Source organism: Colias eurytheme, chromosome 2 (genome assembly GCF_061535395.1).
Source record: "Colias eurytheme isolate Ceu_HAF_F1 chromosome 2, ilColEury1 Martin Lab GWU primary, whole genome shotgun sequence".
Taxonomy (NCBI): domain Eukaryota; kingdom Metazoa; phylum Arthropoda; class Insecta; order Lepidoptera; family Pieridae; genus Colias; species Colias eurytheme.
The window spans coordinates 7177095-7194405 of NC_142981.1; the positions used below are offsets into that span (position 1 = coordinate 7177095).

The 17311-nt window shown below is 34.5% G+C and overlaps 2 protein-coding genes across 2 annotated transcripts; both read right to left on the reverse strand.

Annotated features, from left to right (window-relative positions):
• Positions 1-1818: 1818 nt before the first annotated feature.
• LOC149910447 (protein big brother-like) lies at positions 1819-7901 on the reverse strand. Its single transcript, XM_090107951.1, has 3 exons — positions 6973-7901; positions 6457-6636; positions 1819-2703 (listed from the first exon to the last, which is right to left on the reverse strand). The coding sequence occupies exons 1-3, from the start codon at positions 7144-7146 to the stop codon at positions 2353-2355; spliced, it is 705 nt and encodes a 234-aa protein (XP_089964077.1). The 5' UTR covers positions 7147-7901; the 3' UTR covers positions 1819-2352.
• Positions 7902-10289: 2388 nt separating this feature from the next.
• Positions 10290-11405, reverse strand: LOC149910448 (uncharacterized). Its single transcript, XM_090109370.1, has one exon. It carries the CDS (start codon positions 11403-11405, stop codon positions 10290-10292), a length of 1116 nt encoding a protein of 371 aa, XP_089965496.1.
• Positions 11406-17311: the final 5906 nt, after the last annotated feature.

Below are 17311 nucleotides of genomic sequence, written 5' to 3' on the forward strand. Positions count from 1 at the left end.
ATTACCTACCTGGCTAAAAGTAACATGTGTCGAATGCCATACAGCAACCTTCTTATAAAAATACATTGACCTAACATAATACTCACCATTTATGCATAATTATCTTGCTCATGGTTCCTTCTATGTCGAATTGAATTAAAAGTACTTCAGTGTAGTTAAGCTCCTAGTATGTGTAAGCAACTTATACCTACCTAAGCAGCTATCTACATATATCCTTTAAATTTTGTATAACCTATTTATAGATTCTCTAAACCACAGAATAATAACTAGTAGGTAGCTAGCTACCTAAACCAAAATTTTAAAATACCCATGATTACCCTGACTTTGCAACAAGCTTGCTGCAGATTCGATCCATACGACTGCTACATTGTATTTTCTACATTGGTTCTGTAGAACCTGTGATACGGGTCACCAGGCCCAACTTAGTATAGTGGGGCCTGGTGACCCGTACCACAGGTTCTGCAGAACCCACTTCGGGCACCAGCTCTCATAAGGTTGCCTAATATATTTATGTACAGTATGTATTAGGTATTCATTCATTGTCAAATTTTTAACCCTTGTGAGAGAGTCAAATAAATGTTATTATTTTATTTATTATTTTACTTTAGATAAGGATTATTTTATACCTACTACAACATCTACAAATCACAGTAATTCCTGTCCTGACCAGTATTCTATAGAGTATAGATAATACTCAGAAATAAAAAAATATTGTCGTTTCACTTTAAAAGGATTGATATAGCCATAGCCATTACTATTAATCTAGCCTTTGAAAATTAACCATATAACATTCACGAGGCACATCATAATCATCATCAGCTTATTTAAATCCCGCTGTAGAGGCATATACCTATACCGGAGAAATCACAGTATTTTATCACCGATTTAAGCAGCAGTGATGGTAATTATAGCAGATAAAAAAATCCTGCTAATACTATAAATGCGAATGTTTGTATATTTGTTTGTTACTCGTTCAAGCAAAAACTGCTTAAACCAATTTTCATGAAATTTGGCACACACATATAGAAAAATCACCGAAAATCCTACGGGAACGGGAACTGCACATGAAATGGTTTTCCTTTTTATACGCGGGCGAAGCTGCGGGCGACGCATATTTTGAAGTTTTCGCAAACAAAATGATGAAAATGTGGTTTCTTCAAAATCATTAATCGTAGTGGAATAATTCATAATACTTTTTAAATTCTAGCACCATTTTATCTTCAACTGTTTATACAAACTCTACACCTTAATTAAAATATGCGATTAGGCCGACTTTCAGGAGGTGAAGTACCTATAGGTACTTTTTGTAGTATCGAAACGACATACCTAACTTATTAAATTAATATTTTAACTAAGGTGAAGATTTTAAGTTAAGACTAGTAGAGTATACCTACACGTTTAAACTAGAGACGTTATAAGTATAGACGCTTGGCTCTACATGAGACCTATAACTTTTTAAAGGTTTTCTTGCTACTTGCAATCGCGTATTTGCGACATTTTACATGAAAATATTTTTGGAGGGATTTGACGTTTTTAACACTTTGCTAATTTGGTAACATTAAAGTTAATGGCCGTTTCAGCTAGAATAATTATAGTGGAATCTATTATAAAAAAATAACACTTGGCCTTATTTTCTCTACAACTTTATGAATAAAAAGGTTGGATGCTTATAGGTTTTAATCAGTTAATAATATTTGTATATTGAAGGTTTGATGGAGTTGTATGATCATTTTAATAGTGGAATTCAACGCTTATAAATGGATATGTAACTGTAAGTACATATTTGCATACGTGGGAAATAAAACACAAGAATAGAAATAAGATTTAAATTGTATACATTTATTCACATTGATATCACATTTGACATAATATATAAACAATAATCTTAAAATTAAATAACATGTCATTCAACTAAATTAATTAACGTTTATTTCATAAATTCAAAAAAATATTTTAGAACTTAAATAGGATCGAATCTGTTTTAGTAAGATGACCATACCAATAATTGAATAATATCTGTTATTATGAAATTACAAATATTGATAATGCTAAAACATGGTAGTTAGTTATGTAATTGAAAAAAAAAAATCCAAAAAACTTGTTACAGAAACAATTATAAATCCATTTTGCATTATCTACCTCTATTTTCTTAAAATTAAAATACATCAACGATTGCAATAAGTTGCTCATTGAAAATACTGATAATGATTAGTATTTATAAAATTATGGATTTGGTTATATTCATTGGCTTAATTAGGAAATACATAGGTCTATACAGTTTTTCTACGTGAGATTCAAAAATGTATTGAGCGTTTCGGTTAGCGCATAAAATATTTCTTGAGATTTCATTTCTTAGGATATGAGCGCTCCTTGTGAATGTTTAATGTGAACCGGGTGTGTTGGATGCGGATGGGCAGGGTGCGTGGCGTGCGGTGGCTGGCGACCTGGATGGCACCGTTGCACGTGTACTTGTGAGTGAGCTCGCATCTCTTCCCCATGCTCCCGATAAGCCCGCTGTTTGTCTTCAAAGTCACGAAGACGTTGGTTGTAGCGCTCGATCTGATCACGCAACGCCGCATCTTCAATCGCGGCCCGTTCTTCGTCGAGTTCGAGGCACCCAGCGCCGTCGAGCCGCTCCAAATCGATCCATCCGCGCCATCTTACGCAGACCCCATTCATTATGAACCGGGACACAATGTGCGCCTATTAAGGAAAAAAAGAAAGGTTACTATGGTGAAACAAATCTAAATTCTTCGAATTAAAAAAGGGAGCAAAAAATTTCGATGTAGGTGGTGAAGCAAAACTGAGAACGCATTAATCTTGGAAGAAATGATTTGGAGCTTTTTCTCTTAGCGTTTTTGTCTCAAATTATGGGACATTATTCTAAGCAGATGTGATAAAGAATAACATATTTAGATATCTTATTATGCAATCTGTTCCTATAGACCCTGACCATAGTTATAACATTAAGTATTTTTGTATAGGTATTTTATTTCAGTACATAGTACAGACATAAACGACAGAAGGCAGGCGCATTGCAGTTGGGCATCGCGTGCCTGTTTGTTCCGGCATCCGCTCTTTGTAACACGTAAGTATTTAATTTTTGGGCTCTATTTTCTGACACAGTAATTTTACTAATAACAGGTTTACTTTTTAAGATCTACGTTCACCGTATGGCACGTTCATCATACAGTTGCCTTGCATCCCTCCTCTGTAACCGCTTTATATTTGGAAAAAGTACTCATTTATAATTAAATACGCAATATTATATTTTTGTTTTCATATCATTTTGTTTTAAATGTATTAACTAACATATATTATTGAATACTTTTTATCTAACGAATTTGTTAAATATATTACAAAAATATTCGAAGGCATTGTCAGGCCCCTCAAAAGGAAAATCTAATTATTCGATGTCGCTGAGAGGGGCCTACAGAGGGAGAAGGAAAATAATGCCGCCATGTTTGCTGGGCGGGCGGAGCTCCCCCATCTCCAATGCTACAGGAGCTTTTCATTATCGATTTCAGGCAACCATTTTCCTTTCATGTTGTTTTGCCTTCGCCAGACTTACAAAAGATAGAGTTTTCTAATTTTTAGCTTTTTCTAAATAAGACTAAGTTCTCAAATTCGTACTATTGAATTCTAGTATACCTACTCTTCTAGATATTCTACGTGTATCATAAAGTTTCATACCTCGATTTATATAAACTTTGAAAATGCGGTTTTATTTTTAATTGAAGTAACTATTATGTATATTAGGTATGTACTACTTATAATGCGCACAGTAGATAGATTAGATGCCACAAATGAAAAAAATCCAAATAATATAATGCATAATATTTTTCAAAAGATGAGGGCTCGTGCACACTGAAGTGTACTGTTAAATGAACCAAGTGTAAATAAATATAAGTATGCATAGAGACCCACAGCGGGTGGCCTCGGCGTAACGAAGGGGCTAAATTCAATAAAACTTTCCATCAACTGGGTTTCTCTCGAGTGTTTTCCCGTATACATTTCGAAATATCATCAAGCACTTCGACGTTATCGATGGATTTTACTTAATTAACGGGATTTACAGTATTTGAATGAGTTGCATATATTATAAATCTAAGCATTTGGGCAGCAATCCTTTCCAAAAGTTTATTTTTAAAATTCGATAGTTCATACAGAGAATTCGAATTCAAATTCATGCATTAAAGAACCGTGCAATATTTTAAAAACGTATTTTAATATAGGTATGAGTTGAGTATTCAAAAATTAATGCATTAACATGAACTCCACTTACGGTTTACAATATACATCAAGTCAACCGGAATAATCAACGGAGTAGATAAGATGTCTTTCATTCAAAATGAATTAAGTACAGAGCGTGACCAGCATTTTATATACGGTGTTATAGCTTTATTTTTTGTGAGAGGCTAATGTTATTTATGTCTTAATTTTCGTATGAATGTTCTGTCCGGAAGTAATGTAAGTTGATGACGTGCGAGAGTCTAAACAACGTTGGAAATGAGGTCATTAATATTGTGAAGCCTAGGCGTCTATCTAAGCGCACGTTCCATTATGTGACTCATAATTAATATGAGTCGTCAGAAGAATATTTTATTTCTAGGCTTATTTTACATTATTAAAATTTTGTAAAATATTGGAAGATTTGATAACATTTTTGCTGTAGCTGTTAGGTACCTGATGACCTGCGTGGGTATTACGGTCTGTGGTATTACGATTCGCTTTTCTTCTGCCTCAAAATATAAAATCAAAATAAGTATCTATCTATAATAAATATATTCTATAAAATATATAACGACGTCGTAATATTCATACAAATGAACCTATTATACTTACTTAGAAATATTAATAGGTAGTCGAGTAGGTATGCTTTTTCTAACTCTACATGTAGCGCCTAGAGATTTTAACAGGTAAAGTGCTTGGCCTTGATGAAGGGATTTCCTAATGATTCATTACTTTATTTAAATACAATAATAATCGCTCCTTGCCGATTTCCGGCTACAGCGTGTGCTATATTGTATCGTCGCTGCCCGTCCGATTAGGGCCGTTCTGGCCTCCTCCACTCAAGCGACAGCTCAAGCCGAGGTTCGTGGTCCCCGTCAAGGGGGGACGCCCTTGTGCATGTCGCTACCAGGGTGAACCTTCAGTTCACCCCCGCGTCCGCGTTAAAATGTAGAAGCCCTTCTGGCTAACATTGAGAGACACCACACAAAAAAAAAAAAAAAGTATCGTCGCTATGGTGGGTCAACATTACCCTGTCGATGTCGTGTGCTCGCAGGTGGGTGATGTAGCCAATTTTGGCGAGAAACTTTAAATATATAATAATGAATAATATACAATGGGTTGGTAAATGAGGTAGCGGCGGACTTTAAAAATATTTATATTACATGTATTTACTGAACCTAGGTATAATATTTACCTACATTGTGCATTATACAACATGTAATTAAGTTTAAGCGGAAAGTCACAGGAAGTACAGTTACTAATTAGTAAATAATATCGATTAATAATATCGCTCATTGCAAAATTGTTAACTGACGTCAAAATTAATTGATTAACTTCAGTACAGTTCCAGAAAAAATGAGATTTTAATGCTTATTTAATGTGGTAGGTATGTAATTAGGAATCTAGTAAACATTTTGTAAAATTAGTACCAATGAGTTATTTACTGGTTTTAAAGAACTCCGTGCGATATTATTGGCACTGTTTATATTGGATACAATGGTCAATGTTATATTTATGGCATATACCATAGGTTTTTTATTATATTTTGTCCCTTTTTGTCCACTTATATAAAGATTTTTTCGTTTATTTGAAAGCTGGTTATATATTATAACATCAGTTTCAACTTAAGTTTCAACTTTTAGGAGCAGACGAAGTTGCGCGGGTAAGCTAATTAAATTTTATGCTTATTTTGTTGTTAAAGAAACACCGAGTGATTTGCTTTTTACTTAGAGTTTTTGCTACCCATTCATTATGTTTAATATAAAAGGTATTCAAAAAACCTAATCTAATTCTAATTTAATACATATTTAAAAAAAAGCATTGATATGGAAAAACCAAAATTATCGAATATTTATTTACCTATGTCATAATATATTACATTTATTTTATAAAATAAAATAAAATTACATTTATTTAAACTAAATACGTATTAAATACATCCTACCCTATATTACTATAATATTACTTTTTAACGTAGGTTACACCTAATTTGGTTGACAAGATAATTTGGATGGTGAAAAAATAAAATAAAAAGTATTCAAAATGAGAAGCTCCTTTTAGAAGTCAATTAGAAAAAAAATCATTCATCGTTAGTAACTTAACAACTACGATAAAACGAGAATACAACTATCACGCCTATATGCGATAAACGCCATAAAACAAAATTGTAGAGCAGAATATCTTAACACTGTGTCTTTGTACACTATTAAAATGTGTACTTACTTTGCCATTTTCCTTCTGGAAATCACATCCTCTATTATTGTATGGAGAATGGTCAAACACCAGTTGGAGGTTCGTGCCGGTCGCAGTGAAGGCGATTTCAGTGTGGCCCTCGCGGCAGCCGCTCGTGAAACGCATCTGCCTCTCCTCTGGAGGGCGGTCACGGTAACCAGTGTACCTCACCTATAGAAGAAATGGACGTTATAAAAATACATGTTAAATAAAAATCCTTATTTATACTCTCTTTTAGTTTTAGTTATATCTACCTATAATCACTAATTTGACGCCGCTCTACTTTCTTGTTAAGAAATATTAATTATTATTATGTATGCTGTTAAATCGGAGTTCGGACTATTACGTATTTAGAGGAATTAAGTAAATCATCTTTATAAGGAAATTTGTTAACTCCTACATTGAATGTTCATTATTGTTTTCTAGTTTTCCTGTTGAAATGATTCAGTTTAATAACAAAATGATAAGGTTCAATGTTAAAAATATAGAGCCATATTAAGAACTTACCTCACTCTCCCTGCTCAGTCTTTTAAAGAGATCATCGGATTCAAATTTAGCTTTTTGGTCAGGAACTACACGGGGCATCTTAAATATAAACCTTGGTTTCGGTTGCTCATAGAGTCCAATTGAATCAAAGGGTAACATTCCGGCCAACGACGCGGGGTCACTCATTGCGTGCATACCATAAATTTGAAATAAAGTCACAAAAACACACTCCACATTACTTATCACACTGGCGTAATACGCACGATGAATCAATCTTCACAGAACTATAGGTTTTTCCGATACGACGACCTAACACATCGACATCCAACTACCGAATGATTGTCGTAGGAAGCGCACCGGGCCCGGCAATCTCCATCAAGGCGGGGTCTCCCCGTGGAGGGGTTACAAGCGGCCAATGGTAAGGAGCGTCGCTGCCGCCCCGCTAGTGCTAACGCCTTCTTTGCGTAATTTCGGGAGCTTTCGAGCGGAAAGAGGGTTTTCTCCCCTCGAAATGTTTCAAAATAAATACTGTAAGCAACAAAGCATATGAATTTATAATGATGGGCATTATGCTTTCGACGTTTCGAGTGTTTTATGTACTTGTATCATGCTTTTTGTTCCATTGTAAGAAGATAAATATACCCTATATACTTTTATGTTCAATAGGGGGAGCATGATCCCAGGATACGTTGAAATACGATATTTAGTTTAAGCGTTACTGAAATGATATACCTAATAAATAATAATATTTTAATGCGACATTTTCTGATTTGCCTTTGTCCGTTTGTGGAGCAAAGAGCACAAGGTTCATACTTTGTAGTTTGTTTAAAATTTAAACTGTTTTAACTCGTAACTAGTTTAGAGTGCGCTTGTGATAAGTGATTTCAATAACAAAGTATTTTTTTAGTTTTTAGAATATTAACCAGTCTGGACCACTTTTTTCTTTGCTAACGACTGTGTTTGACTTGTCTAAATACTAGGTATGAAGAAGTGAACATTTTGAAAAATGTAGGCAAGTAAGTAAGTAGGTAATTACGTACCTATACCTATTCTACATAATTCTATTCAGTTCGTGAAAACTATAACCTTTATTTATTTAAAAAATCTATAAGTATATCCGTTTGTTCCTTTTGAGGTTCGGAACCCTAAAATACCTAGGTATCTCTTTACCTAGGTATACAATATAATTTATACGATAACTCTTCCGTATGAAATACCTACTTTGATTCGTACCTATAAAAAATGTAGAGCGCAAGGTTTTTAAGGGATTTGTTATTTCATAAAATTTCAACCCTTCCAGTACCTACTTCAATTCATTAGATTTCCGAAGAGAAGAAAGTTTTTTTTAAAGATAAGAGTAAAATTAAAGCTATAGGTCAGAAAAGCTTTTTATACCTAGCTGCTTTTGAAAACCAAAAAGTATTTATTTTTCATCTTTCATAAACATAATAAAATTAAGCAAAACTTTTGATTCCTTTCCAACTAAATAAGTAGAGAACAAATCAGACCTCGCATACCTACCTATACCTGGTCGATACCTATAGAACATACCTATTGGCTGAATTTCGTGATAAAATATAAGTAAGTAAGTAAGTAAGTAAGTTATTTGATTGTTTAATTAGGGGTAAAAATGAAATTTAAGCACTCGTTACTTTAAATCTCTATTTTACTCCATAGCCTCTTGTGCTCTTATACAGGATGTCCCACCGTCGGTATACTAAGCTCAAAGGAGGTTATAGTTTTGCATACGCTGAGTACGTAAAAAATACTTATAAAATTCCAGACGCATTTTTTTTTCAAATATGTAGATGAATTCTTAAAACTCTATGTGTACAGTGTACACTGTAGGTACTGCAGTGTACACCCATGACAAGCAATCCGCCCAACTTTGCCACCAGCACGTGAGCTATCGTTTAAGATTATGTTTTCATAGACAAAATGCTCACATTAGAGAAGCGGTAGGTATATGCCGGCTGCGCGAAGCTAGAGAAGAAAACATGGATTTTCAGGAAAAAATTAGCAAAAAATTTTTGACGTTATTTTGTTGTTTAAGTAGGTATTTTTTACGTGATCAGGGTATGCGAAACTACAAGTCGCTTCGCGTTTAGTATACCAATACTGGGACACCCTGTATATAATATAACTATACTTATAAATACCATCGTTTATTTGTGCCAAAACATGTATGCTTCAACAAGATTCCATTTAAAAGGAACATCAATTAAGATCACAAAAAGTAACGTCTTTACTAAATTCACAATAGGCGGCGCTAGTCGAGAAATGTATCGAATGTTTTAAAAGTATCATGATCGATTGATCCTCGATAACGCCTTCGCTAAGTGTCGCCTTTGTTGTTATGTTTCGTATTTAAACTGTTACTCAATAGCGCCGACTGAGACACTTTGGTCCTTAGAAGTAACAAAAAATGCTTTAAACGTATCGATATCGATTACGATTATTAGTGCTTCACAGCTACATAGACATTAAAGATAGGTAAGTACTTATATAGAATAGAAAACATAGGTGCATTAGGTAAATTGAAGTTGAGCTTATTTCATAATTAATATGGTTTCCCTAACCTACATCGTCCAAATTTATTCATTTTTGCACACCTACCGAGAGATACCTCATAACTTAATGCAGTATGTTTGTATTTTACTAACATATAACCGATAACCGTTGTTTTAACCACAAAAAATTACACCTTTTAAATTATTATCCCCCTGTATCTGTTAAGGTAAGTGTTAAGGTGATCCGATCTTTGTTAAAAAGTTTATATAAAACTATTAAAATTATTCATTTCAATAGTAATCTGCTCAAAGGTACGTACGTAACTGCTTATTATGAATTCATACAGCTCTTATCTATCTAGGCACGTCTTTTTCGTTTTATTGAAATGGCAGCCACGTGGCATGAAGCAATGCCGTTTGATCTCCAGCGCCACGCAGGGCTTTAGTTGAGAGGGTCTACACGCGCCCTTCGTTAGAACACCCACACTTACTAAATGTTGCAATTCTTTGCAAATCACGTACCTACTTCGTAATATATTTTTTCCTCTTATTACAATTTCAATTTTTTGAGTACCTATTCATAATTGTCATGAAATAGCTGGCAAGTTTATTAGAAAGCAAACGACTCTAGACAGAAAAATAAGAGAAACATATATAAAACATAATATCCTAAAATGATTAATAGCAAATAATTTTTTTATTTTATTTTTTTTATTTATTTGTTTATTTCAGGCAACAAATGTAGTTACAGTTAAAAAGGTCTTAATATAACTTTAAAACTACGGCCCATATGAACTTAAAACTACTTAAATACTAAATTAATACACGCTATGTCTTCGGCGTGTGACGCGATTCCGGGGGGCCGGGTATCCGTCCGCGGAAGCGGCGAAACACAACTCCCTGCGGCCAAAACCCTTCGTCCATGTAGACGCTCAGCTTGGCGGTCGGCACTCTCACCACGAAAGAGTTGAAGCTCACTTTATGGCGAGACTCCAGCCGTTCCACTCGCAGACTCAAACCTGTCTTCGCATGCAAGTACTCGACAACATCTTCAGTCTTGGTACAGTAGTGCACACGAGACACGTAGAGCGGCGTCGTCGGCACCTCTGCGCGCATCCGCAAGTTTGGTTCTTTCGTTGCAGTGCCACACTTGTTCTGACGAGTCAGCTTCCTTTTCTTCTGTACTTTAATGAAGCCATCCTCGTCGACGCCCTTCGTTTTTGAAGGTAAACTTTTCCGCACGGGTGCGTTTACTCCTTTTGATTGTTTTGGGGTCGCAGTCATTTTTGCGGCTGCAGCGGCGTAGTCACGTTGAGGAGCAGCTGGCAACGTGACATGCGATGTCTTCTCCGGGGGAGAGGTAACGGGAGCGGGGCGCGGGGCATCACTCGGGTCATCGGCGGTCGGCGACACGTCAACATCAGCGGTTAAAATGCCGACGTTTGCATTTTGCGCTCCGCGTCGTGCATTCACATATGACGGCACGGGTGACCTACATATTGCATGCGCATCGCGATATGTCGCTAACTCGACTCGTAAATCGGAGATGGTCTTCTCTGAAGCCTCCAACTTGGTGTGTACCTCGGCCAGACTCGCCTTAAGGAATGTGATGTCCTTAAGGAGCCTCGTAACATCGACGTGATCGAATCCCACCGGTGGAAGTTTATGCAACTCCTTTGCGACGAAATCGGGCACGTCATCGGGATCAGTCACCTTCAATAGGCTGATGATGTCCTGTATACATTTTTCACCCCCGTTCCTGCGGCGGGACGGCATCGTGGCAATCTTGTCCAGCGTTTGGTAGAGTAGCACCTTGCCACTGCTGATTTCCTCCTCGTTAAAGTTAGTTTTGCAGATTTGCATGATGCTAACCTCGTCCATTGTATCGATGGCATTTTGGATGAACGCCAACAGCTCATTTACAATGAGTGTTTTACAACTCATTATAAAAGTTCATGCAGCGGCAAAGCCGCGCGTAGCGCGAATGTGAATTCCTTACTGTGCTAGCACTAATCACGTCCGATTCCGAACGCGTCTAGCGCACGATATCAAATATAGTATAATAATAGACTGATAGTGATTCTGGTGTGACCATTTAAATAACACGGTCTCACGCCCACGATTTCAGGCCAGTGAAGTAATTTCGATAAATGAGAAGCACATTTGATAACATTATCACTAATTTCTATAATTTTTTAATTTATGGTCATTTGCAACATCTTATTTCTTGTTGGTGTCCTGGGTTTGAAGTTTTTGTTGGAAGTGTTAGTAGTGGTAAAAATTAATTATGTCTGTCTAACAAGACATAATTATTTAAATCGGCTTGTCACACCTCCTGTTTGTATAAGATTAATAAAATCCTAATTTTTTAATGTTTAGGATTAGAATTTGCTCTACAAAAGCTCTACGTTAACACGAAATATAAATTAATGGTGTACAGGTAAATTGAAAATGATGTCTTTATTAAAGAAGTAAGTGGCTCAATAAATATTACCTCAATTAAAGCCTTTAGATTAAAATATAATGAATTGTTTGTTTTGATTGGTAAAAAAATTGTTACAATCGTCAAAGCTTTTGGTTCGAGTGAAGACAGGCTCTACCATCTTCCGTGAGCATTTAACGAGGTCTTACATAATTGCAAATTGATTGTCGATTTTAATAATAAAGATAAAGAAAGGATTAGCTTATACATGTAGTTATTTATAAGCTTATCTTATAGTTATTTACAAATCTATACTAATATTATAAATGCGAAAGTAACTCTGTCTGTCTGTCTGTTACTCAATCACGCCTAAACTACTGAACCAATTTGCATGAAATTTGGTATGGAGATATTTTCATACCCGAGAAAGGACATAGGCTACCTTTTATTGCGAAATATGTACCACGGGCGAAGCCGGGGCGGACCTCTAGTTTCTAATAAACTTGATTCCCCGGTGTGAGTTGTCCAATTCGCGCGCGACGCATGTTCACTCGTATTAAAAAATAAAATTCACAATATAAAATAAAACTGTGATAATACATAATATTAAAAAGGTAATATTTTTATTGAATTCTTTTTCTACATTTTTTACTAGCAGCGATTTAGCAGTTTAATGTGTGAAAGTACAACATATTATTATGTATCAACATTCAACATGTGTACCTAATCGGTATACGGACGATCATATTTAAAACACCATAAACATAAAATATCGATTCCTTTAAACTGTTTATGATTTCTAACAATATTTACATAATTATTGCCTTTACCTTTTTTGTTGCTTCACGGATTTTGATAACGAATTATAAACCACATCCGTGACGATAACAGGTTTGGTTTATATATTTTATGGTTATGCCAGAAATAGGCAGCTTGCAATAAAAAATAATCATTTCATAGAATTTAAACTTTCACCGACCTTCACAGTACAGTCCTTGGTACAGTCATAAACGCTGTTTTGTGATACAATTGTTTTATTCGGCCCATTTCAATGACAACAATCGTAGTGCAAATGGCGTGCAATTTCTGTTTTCAAAGCAGCGGCCGTTATTGTTCACCGAAACAACCAACATTCCCATTTCCTAGAAGCTCTGCTGCATTTGCTGTTAAATTTTTGTGTTTGCTTTACTAGTACGCTACATAATAAAGAAATTCTTACTTGAGCAAAAGGGGTTCTACACATAGCGACGGTTATTTTGACGCCTAAAATTCACACCTTAGTTTTTTGTGGCGTTTGACCTAATAAATCATAGTATTGTTACTAACTAGTTCATTTCCATATTTGCTTAACAACAATGACCGTAGAGACATTTAATTAATTGATCCATAAAGCTTTTTACAATTGTAAAGCAAAATGTATTCATTGACCCCTAAATAAAACAATAAAAAACGTGTACAATGAAAGGGTTACAACATGTTCCCATTAGCATGCATTTTATTGTGAGGCACATTGTGGGCAGTTGACTCATTTGTTACATTAGAGTTATTATAAAACTATTTAAAAGAGAACAATCACTCTGACAAAAATGTAGCTATCCATAGTTTAATTTAAAAACTGGCTTAAAAAATTCGCGCCTTAAATCTTTAAAAAATAAAATAAAAAAAAGACGAATTCAAACGTTGTAACTGAAAGTGATTGCATGCACAAAAGTTAAAGCAATGTTTTTTTTTAATAAAGATCTAGTAGTACATATTTCAATAAATAATCACACGTTGATACTCAATAGTAAGTCATTTGCAGGATGAAAACATTGTCATATTTTAGAGGCCGAACAGCTCGAAGTTCGGGCAGTCGTAAACTAGCAAAGAAGCCGTCAAACATTGTTTATGCGAGCAATTCCGGTCAACGCTTTGTCTTTTGCCGCATGGCCTTCGAACGACACCCTAATAAAAGGCGTGGCAAAAAATATTCTAATGGCTGTTGATCCTATTTCAAAGCAATAAAATGCAACAAAATTAGCCTTTGTTAAATTTTAAACTGTAAAGATGAATCCTGAATGACGTAGCCGGGACCAGTTTCACCGGACCGGCACTATTGCTACTATTGTCTTAAGGGTTTAACATTTGGGTTATTGTTATAGTACAATAAATTATACTGTTGTTTATACCGGTAACTGCAGTGGATTCCTTTGTAGTTGAATTCAATAAAATAATTTGAAATAACTTTGAAACACTACAATGTAGATAATGCAGTTGATCAATTGTACAGTAGTTGGAAATACGAATCAAATACAGGATGCATATGCACAGCTATATAGGTGTCTCATAAATTTATTAGTAAAAACTAAAAAGGCCATCAATACTTATAATGCTTCCAGCATCTCATCAGCATCGGGTTTTCCACTGTTCTAAAAGCAATTACGTCAAGCTTCTTGAAATTAATTTACAAATCATGTTTGTATCCGTTTTATAATTAAAATACGAATCAGTGTTTCTACCCACTGATGTAGAAACTACTTGTTTTAATTATTTAATATCTTTAACTAACCAAATAATATGTAAGTACATGTGTGCCGTAGATAGAAGAAAAAGAGAAAATTCTTTATCATTAATTTAGTGAAGTTGAATTCCTAATTAACAAAAAATTAGGAATTCAACTTCATCAGATGAAAGTAATAGGTTACTTTCAAGGTCAAAAGGTCGATGGTTTTTTTTGCTGCAGTGGCACTATAAATAATATAATGCCTGAAGAAAAAATCTGTGAAACTCATCCATATCAAAGGAAAACAAAAAACTTATAAGGCACCACATAAGTCCCATAACAACTTAATCTAGATGCGCGTTGAATAAGGGTCCTTTTTGATAAAGGTCTTTTTTCTACTTTTTACGGATAACGGTGTAGATACATGATGTAGGCAAATTATATTATATTATTTTCTATATAATATAGTTGTTTCTTTTGTTCTTGAGGTTTATCAATCTACTAACTAGATTACAAATGGTATTTTAGATTTTTCGCTTTTCTCTACCACTGTAATTGACTTTGACACTTTACTTTTCTATTTTTTAACGGTAGAGCTGCAACATCAGGTAAGAAAGAGTTGTAAAATACCTCAATTTAACGTACAAAAAATACGGAAAACACAATATGGGGAATACCAATTTTACCTAGTATGTAGTTATGTATGTCGTTCTAATATAACATTTAATACTTAGTCATTATTTACTTTACGATCAGTCACCTCCTAAGACGTGTGCACTTTGCATAATGAGTTCGATTAACTGTGTTAAAATATTAGGATAATGTAGTTACCTAGGTACTTAGGATATTTTGAAATACAAATTGATATGAATTTTTTATCTTTACTTATGATGGTATTAGTTATTAGTTATTACCTATGTTATCTGTGATTCATGCTTATGATAAAAACTTCGTTCCAATGATTATAGTCGATTAAGAAGATACTGTTCTGCGTAATTGAAAGGTTGTGTAATGAACCTTACATTACACACACTTGTATGTTTCTGATTCTTTTAATTGAAAATCTGGCACTGTATATTTTTCTCAAAATTCTGCAAATAAGTTGGTGATCGACATTTAAAAAACCCTAGTTTCGTAATATTAAAGTAGTACTTTAAGAATACAGAAAATAAGGAAAAAAACGCTATTAATTGGCATAACATTTCTGAGAATGAAACAGACGTAAGGCTCGTCGAGTAAATCGTGATTGCGTCAAGATCGGAAATTCCTAGCCAGTTACTACGCGTGCGCGGAGGCTGTCGTCACATTGTTACGTCACAAATGATCATAGTTAACTGTGTTTTATACGCGGCGCCTTACTAAAAAACTATTGAGTTTCCGTCATCAAATCGGAAAACCCGTATAAGCAATAGTTTAAGGTTATACCAAATATTTTATTTTATGTTCGTAATTCGTATAAAACCCGTATTAGCAAAGTTATACCAAATATTATTTTATTTGATGTTCGTGTGTCACTTTTTACATATATATGTATTGGGAACTACACGTATTCATAGTCTAATAATTCATGGAAACAAAAACAACCTATGGTTCAATGATTAATTTAAATCCAAATACGTTCCGCAGCTTTAAGCATGAAATCGGCGCTTAAAGATAGAGCTACTATCGTATTTAAATATTAGTATGTAGGATTCGATATGCGAGAAAGTAGATATTTCATATTTTATTATATTATGACTTCATTAATATTCTACCTACATGTAACTTTAAAAAAAAATGTGTGCGTGTACTAGTGTACACACGTAACAAACGTAACTTCTGTATGACCTTATTTTTCAAAAAATAATTTACTATATGCATCTTTATAGAAATACGTCGAATCACGCGTGGTAGGGATAAGAAAAAGATGGCGTGTAACGGAAAAATGTCACGCGTAACGAAAAAATGTTACACTAAATTTTTTTCCAACCCCGATAAAGAAGTTTCACTTCAAAAATACTTCGTTATTTTTTGCCGATTAAGGTTGATAACTTTCAAAAGATTTCGTGTTCAGAAAGTTACGATATAAACACTTTATACTTTTAGGCTCCCTGCAGGAATTCCAGTTCTTCTGTAGGTAATTCATCAAGCTCCTTTACCGCTCAAATACTTATACCTACAACTAAGAAATTATTATTTTTAATATTTGATGATGCAAGCAGTTTATAAGGATCGTAGTTTTTGTCCAATTATTCTGGTCATATCTACCTATGGGTATGGATCGTAGTTTTTTTCTATCTTACTAAGTACATACTTCATGTTAATCTAAATTTATATACCTACCTATTGCATAAACAATTTAATCAATATATATTCACTACAGATTGATTTAAAATTACAATATATTACCAAGATAAGCGGATTTGTTACTGTATAAAATGTCATTAATCATGCTTTTTATATAGAACTCTTCATACGTTTCGCTTACACGTCATTACAGAAAGCTTATTTTGTTGAAAGCGGACGGCACCGTTTATAACGCGTTATCTTCGAATCAACACAATAACAAGTTTAATAATGGCCATGATTAATGTCCTAGCAGGATGACGCGCACTTTGCGCCGGCACACCGAGGGCTAAAGAGGCGCGAACTTCACACTACGCGAGCTTTTTGCGCGTCCCGTTCGCTCTACGCGACTCGCCCGCCCCAAATGACCAGACATTATTTAATTGAAATGGAAGTAAAAGGGTGACAATTGTAATAGAAAGAAAAAAGGGTTCACTTTTTGCGAGAATGAGCGATGAAATATTGTGCAAGGCGTGCATTGTAACATTTGTTCTTTAGTAGATCTACATTATTATTAATGATCCGGAATTGATATTCAAATGTGAAACGTTTATTAAAATGAACAACAGAGCTACGATAAAATTTATATTTTGTGGAATATTGTTAGTTTGTCTTGTCTAG